Genomic DNA, 7,237 nt, shown 5'->3' with positions numbered 1-7,237 from the left:
TTGAGAATTTCAGCCAGTTTTCTTTTACATAGAAACTAAGACTTGCTGTAGTGTGACACTAAATCCTTGATTTTTGTGCTCAAACACAGTAGTAAAATCATGACAAATTCAATTACTTTCTTTGTTAACTCAAATCCTTGACCAAACACTGATACAGACCAATTATAACGTTTCATTGTGCAATTCAGTTTTATTTACACAATTAGATATCACTTAATTATAGAATACAGTTTGAATGAGCCAAGATGGTGGGACAGCATTATTTTAGTATACCATGATTAACAAAAATCAAAAAATGCACAAGTAAATTTAAATTTTTATTCACCTTCAACTACATGGAATCTCTCTCTCTCTCTCTCTCTCTCTCTCTCTCTCTCTCTCTCTCTCTCTCTCACACACACACACACACACACACACAAATTGCCATAATGTACAAGACCACCTTTATGTGCATTAACAATATTAGGAAAAGGATAGTTTGCTATTCACTGTAAAGGTGACATGTTGAGTTGCAAACAGGCACAATGTAAAGACTGTTACACATTTAGCTTTTAGCCAAAGACTTCTTCAGAAAAGAAAACACAAAAAGATTTACACACGCAAGCACACTAGGTGCACACATCTCCACTATCTGCAGTGGGAGATATTGGTCATGTGTGCTTGCTAGTGTTAATCTGTTTGTGTTTTGTTTTCTGGAGAAGGCTTTGGCCAAAAACTAAATGTGTAACATTCTTTACATTGTGTCTGTCTGCAACTCAACATGTCACCTTTACAGTGAGTGGCAAACTACTTTTTTCCTAATATATATATATATATATATATATATATATATATATATATATATATATATATATATATATATATATATATATTATAAACTTAATCACCCCTCACAAAATCCTTCTCTGCTTTGTGGAAAAAAATCTAGCCTGAGATTCAATCTTGGCATTCACATTTACTGTGTTTTCTTGTGAGAAAGAAAAATCTTTATTAAGATTGCCAATGATCTTCTTCAGATCCTTCAATACTTTGGCCTTAGTCTCCTGTCCACACTGTGTTCCTTTGCTGAGTGCAACTATAGTTTCACAGTGAGACATCACATCCTGTTCAAATGTGTCAGCAGATTTTTCTGAATTGCCAGAAAGCAATGCTGACACATATTCATTGTCTGCACTAGAGGGCAAGGAACACTGTTCACTCTCCTGGACAGCACCAGACAATGATTTGGCACATGCATGTATATGCTTACATATGTTAAAATTTAAAATGTTGTCTAAACAGCTGCATTTATACGAATGCACACATATGTTGCAGGTGTTACACTTAAGTGAACATTTTCTTTCGCATGTCAGTTCTGAATTTTTTACAACAACATACACTTCACAACCAGTGGAAGAAAGCACTTCCCACAACCCTTCACCCCTGCATAAAATCATCCCATTTGTTATAGCTGAGCTATCGTTGTGGCTTGCTTTCACTCTTGACGCCCTAGAGCACTGTTTACGTTTTGAGAGCTTCACTAAGCCCTCATATATTTTGTCTCTCACTAAACATAACAAAGCATTTAATGACTTATCCAGCCTTCTGCACTTTTTCCCTTCTAGATAGCTGTATTTAATAACTTTATGTAGGGACTCCAAGTAATTGTTTGTAAATAAACAATGTTTTCAGCCTTCAGTTGCAAGGTAATTTTATTCGTTTACCTAGGTTTCGATTCCAGTAATGGAATCTTCTTCAGAACCTATAAATTAAACCACATATGGACATATATTACTCACTAAAATGCATTATCAGTCTAATGATTGAATAATGAAGAAATTGTGATACTTACAACAATGAAATTATTTTGTGAGCCAAACACTGGCCATGTCACAGATTAAAAATTAAAACATTAAAGACGCATAATCATAAGATTATGTCAGTCAAAATTAAAACCATTAGGGCGAACGTAGACGGAGCTGCGCCGGCCATAAATCAGGACCACACGTAAGCGGCTCGAAAACTAGGCGTCGTGAGCCGTTACGCGGCGAGGCTCGGCCGCGGCCAAGCGCATGCGCAAGCGCGAGAGACAAACTGTCTCAAAATTACTTAGAGCAAATATACATATAAACAAAATGTAACTGAAAGCTGTCTTACAATTGGACATACCTATCTATTGGTATAGCAACATTAAACAATTTACCTGAGAACAAACTACAAAGCCAAGGTATAATTTTTTTTTTAATATTATAGTAAGAGGGGGTAGCCCCGCTACAGTAACTAACAATTAGTGTCAAAACCATGCGTGCTGAGCATAAAATGTCTTTAACATAAAAAGGCCTTAGCAACTATGTGTCATTACCAAGCATATAAGGAAATACAAAGACACACATGTACAATCACATTATAATAAAGGGACAAAGCAGATATGGAAACAGCATCGGCCATTCGAGGCAGACTGTGGGTCAACTTCACTGAAGTAAAGGTTGAAATCCTTCGAAAAAACTTCTATTCTTTAATTGCAGCTGATCATTAAGTAAGTTGTCCCTATCAAATCTAAGATGTTTAAAAATTTGCAATTCTTCGAGGGTGTCTAGCCTGCATCCCTTTACTTCATTATGCAAAAGCTCTGCGTCTTTTAGAGGCTTAGGAGCATGCGCCTTTTGGACCAGATGTTCAGCAAATGTAGATCCTCGAGTTCCATCACCGCTTTTTGTCGGCAGGTGCTCTTTAAACCTAACAGACAGGGCCCTTCCTGTCTGGCCAATGTAATAAGAAGGACATTCAGCACACGTGATTTTATATACACCTGACAGCGATGATTTATCATTACCTTTATCCAGAGAATGAACTAGGTTCTTTTTGAGGTTGTTAGTGGTAGAGTATGAAACTTTACACCCTAGGTTTTTTAATAAACGACCTACCTTATAGGATATGTTACCTATAAAGGGAACTGATATGTATTTCGTTGCCTGGTGTTGATTGTGAGTATCTGAACTGGAAAGGGTGGTAGTCTTCTTTCGTGTTTTTTTATTGAACAACAAACTTAAAACTTTAGCCTGTTCTGACATCACAAAACTCGTATCATTTGATATTAAAAATTTATACACCAATGTGCCTGTTGAACAGACGATGGACATTATAGAAACCAATTTGCGATACCATAAAAAATTATCGGCCCCTGAGATCGATGAACTAATGGTTCTGTTACGCACCACCCTCAAGTACAATTATTTCTCTTTCAATAATAAAATATATTCGCAACCCTGTGGTCTAGCTATGGGCAGCCCGTTAGCTGGTATCATGTCAGATATTTGTATAAACTCAATAGAGCAGATGTTTTTTCGGAATTATCCAGATTTGGCAAATAATATAATATTCTATGCGAGATATGTAGATGACTTGCTGTTTGTGTTTGAAGGTTCCCATGAAGAGCTAGAACTGTTATTTACCACTTTCAATAACCTACATGAAAAAATCAGTTTCACACAAGAAAATCAGACAGCTGATAGGACCTTAGACTATCTCGATCTGACGCTATCCATTATTGGCAACAAAATAGATTTCAAAATTTTTCGGAAAGCAACCTATTCCGACATCATCATCCCAGCTGATTCCACCCATCCTCAGGCCCAAAAAATGGCCTTTTTTCACTCGAGTATCCATCGAGCTCTTTCCATTCCGCTTTCGCCAATCAACTTACAAAACGAATTAAAAGTCCTCGAAAACATCGCTCAGAATAATGGATATAATCCCAGTATAGTGAGACAGTTGTTCAATAAAAAAACACGAAAGAAGACTACCACCCTTTCCAGTTCAGATACTCACAATCAACACCAGGCAACGAAATACATATCAGTTCCCTTTATAGGTAACATATCCTATAAGGTAGGTCGTTTATTAAAAAACCTAGGGTGTAAAGTTTCATACTCTACCACTAACAACCTCAAAAAGAACCTAGTTCATTCTCTGGATAAAGGTAATGATAAATCATCGCTGTCAGGTGTATATAAAATCACGTGTGCTGAATGTCCTTCTTATTACATTGGCCAGACAGGAAGGGCCCTGTCTGTTAGGTTTAAAGAGCACCTGCCGACAAAAAGCGGTGATGGAACTCGAGGATCTACATTTGCTGAACATCTGGTCCAAAAGGCGCATGCTCCTAAGCCTCTAAAAGACGCAGAGCTTTTGCATAATGAAGTAAAGGGATGCAGGCTAGACACCCTCGAAGAATTGCAAATTTTTAAACATCTTAGATTTGATAGGGACAACTTACTTAATGATCAGCTGCAATTAAAGAATAGAAGTTTTTTCGAAGGATTTCAACCTTTACTTCAGTGAAGTTGACCCACAGTCTGCCTCGAATGGCCGATGCTGTTTCCATATCTGCTTTGTCCCTTTATTATAATGTGATTGTACATGTGTGTCTTTGTATTTCCTTATATGCTTGGTAATGACACATAGTTGCTAAGGCCTTTTTATGTTAAAGACATTTTATGCTCAGCACGCATGGTTTTGACACTAATTGTTAGTTACTGTAGCGGGGCTACCCCCTCTTACTATAATATTAAAAAAAAAATTATACCTTGGCTTTGTAGTTTGTTCTCAGGTAAATTGTTTAATGTTGCTATACCAATAGATAGGTATGTCCAATTGTAAGACAGCTTTCAGTTACATTTTGTTTATATGTATATTTGCTCTAAGTAATTTTGAGACAGTTTGTCTCTCGCCCCTGCGCTTGCGCATGCGCTTGGCCGCGGCCGAGCCTCGCCGCGTAACGGCTCACGACGCCTAGTTTTCGAGCCGCTTACGTGTGGTCCTGATTTATGGCCGGCGCAGCTCCGTCTACGTTCGCCCTAATGGTTTTAATTTTGACTGACATAATCTTATGATTATGCGTCTTTAATGTTTTAATTTTTAATCTGTGACATGGCCAGTGTTTGGCTCACAAAATAATTTCATTGTTGTAAGTATCACAATTTCTTCATTATTCAATCATTAGACTGATAATGCATTTTAGTGAGTAATATATGTCCATATGTGGTTTAGTTTATAGGTTCTGAAGAAGATTCCATTACTGGAATCGAAACCTAGGTAAACGAATAAAATTACCTTGCAACTGAAGGCTGAAAACATTGTTTATTTGCTGTACATTTCACAGTTGCTGACACGCTGCAATATGTTAAAGATTTGTAATTGTTTGTATTGATGCCCAATCGGTGCCTAAAACAATACGCCCACTTTTCCACTCGCTGACAGTACATCTTAAGAAAGTACCTGCCAAATTCTGCAGTATCCGGATCATTCAATAGGTTTTCCACCACTTTCTCCAGACTACAACTAAAAACATCTATATCCAGTTCCGTCTGAAGTCGCTTTAGTGAACTAAACACTGCTGATTTTTTCTCACTACCCCCAGAAATTCTCCTTAAATTCTGAGACCAGTTCCGTTGTATATGCCAAGAACACAGCAACTGGTTTGGCACAGGTCCCATTACTGCTGACCATGCATTATAAAATGCTGTGCATCGTCAGACATAAACACATTGGTCTTTACAGTGCCCACCCTTTCTCTCACACATTTGAAATAAAAAGACAGTAAGCACATGTCTCCCCTATTTGAAAAACAAAATGCAACTGGCATTCCAGCTCCATATCTATCAACAACAACAATAGTAAAAAGTTGAAAATCATATGCAGTCATGCCATGAGTGCCATCCACACATATTTTATCTTCTCCATACTTTAGAAGTTGTTCGGCCTGAAAGTCTGTCATTATAATAAGAATGAAGTCTTCATCTTGAAAATTAGGATCCACTTGTTTTTGCTGCTTGAAATACAGTACTGGGTTGTCACTTTGTCTCTTCATTTCTTCAACCCCCAATTTCACACTCACTGCATCATTTTCATGCTTCTTCGTTGCATAACCAATATCAAAATCCCTTTTTATATTATGCAAATCTTTTTTCTCAAGGAGATGGATTCTCTCCACACTTGCAGCGATTGGTGCACTTCGGACATCTTGTAAAACTCGTCCAACAGGAACACCCTGTGACAGCCGTCCTGAAAAAAGAAAAAAAAAAAGGAAATAAAAATGAAGCACATTGATAGACCCTACGTCTGTTCACACAAATAAATTTGATAATTTCATGTACATAAGTGTAACATAATCCATTTTACCTGCCAATTCTGCCCTCTCGTTCCTATGCAGAAATGTTCTTCCAACATCTTGGGTGTGTCCCATATGTTTTGGAAAAAATTTTAAGCAGCATTTGTCCTCTGTTATTGTCACTTGCATGTTGGATGGACAAGTACTGCCTATTTTATTCGTGCCCATACTTTTGACACACCTGGCACCTGTTCCTTTAGAATTGAAATTGAAAGAGCGATGGCAGTGGTAATATCGAACACGTTTTTCTAGTCGCTCCTGCTCCGAACAATTCATTACATAACGAACATGGTTTACTTTTTCGTAAGAAATTTTCCACTCTTCAAAGTCTGAAAACAATGTTAAGGCAGTATTTTTAAGTTATGTACTTGGGATCAACAAAATTTACTAAAACGTGACTAACACAATAAATATAAAAAACAAACCTGCAAGACAACCAAATTCTATCTCCTGGCACTCAAAACTAACGTCATGGTTCTCTTGAATATGTGTTCTCAGTGTGTCATAGGTGAGAAACGAGAGAGAGCACTGTGGGCATATAATGCGGCATTTCCGACTGTTTTCCTCCGACTTCATGCCATGCACAGTTATTTGATGACGTTTTAATGAACTGCATCTCATAAATGCAATTCCTCACTGGGGACACAATTCACTGCCTTTTCCTTTTTTAGACACATGGATATCAAGTTCATGAACTTTCCTCATATGGGCGTAGAGGTTCTTTCGCATTTTAAACTCTGAACTGCATTCCTCACACTTATAGAGCGTTTCTTGGGAATCACTCATGTTTACTAAAACAAACTAAACAATAACAAGAAACAATAACAAAATGGAACAGCAGCAACGAAATAACAAGAAGCAGCAACAAACAACGAAAGCAGTTAAATGGAGCACAAGGCAAACATCAACATGAATGGCGTCTTCGAATAGGATGCCTCGTCACGTGAAACCAACTTCCGGTCAGTAAACGTCAAAACAGCCAAGTGCGTACTGTCGGGAGACACTCCCCACGAGACATCCCCTCACCAACGCTCACAAGGGAACCTCCCCATCGCACCCCCCTCAGATTTAGTTATACGTTGGCACAGT

At 37.8% G+C, this 7,237-nt stretch overlaps 1 protein-coding gene across 1 annotated transcript; it reads right to left on the bottom strand.

Annotated features, from left to right (window-relative positions):
* Nucleotides 1-5,473: 5,473 nt before the first annotated feature.
* Nucleotides 5,474-6,727, bottom strand: LOC126108216 (uncharacterized). Its single transcript, XM_049913450.1, has 3 exons — nucleotides 6,574-6,727; nucleotides 6,160-6,477; nucleotides 5,474-6,042 (listed from the first exon to the last, which is right to left on the bottom strand). Exons 1-3 carry the CDS (start codon nucleotides 6,722-6,724, stop codon nucleotides 5,474-5,476), a joined length of 1,038 nt encoding a protein of 345 aa, XP_049769407.1. The 5' UTR covers nucleotides 6,725-6,727.
* Between the last annotated feature and the right edge of the window lie 510 nt (nucleotides 6,728-7,237).

The sequence above is a fragment of the Schistocerca cancellata genome, chromosome 11 (assembly GCF_023864275.1).
Source record: "Schistocerca cancellata isolate TAMUIC-IGC-003103 chromosome 11, iqSchCanc2.1, whole genome shotgun sequence".
Taxonomy (NCBI): Eukaryota; Metazoa; Arthropoda; class Insecta; order Orthoptera; family Acrididae; genus Schistocerca; species Schistocerca cancellata.
The sequence above is the reverse complement of the archived record's forward strand: the minus strand, read 5'-3'. Positions and strand labels throughout refer to the sequence as shown.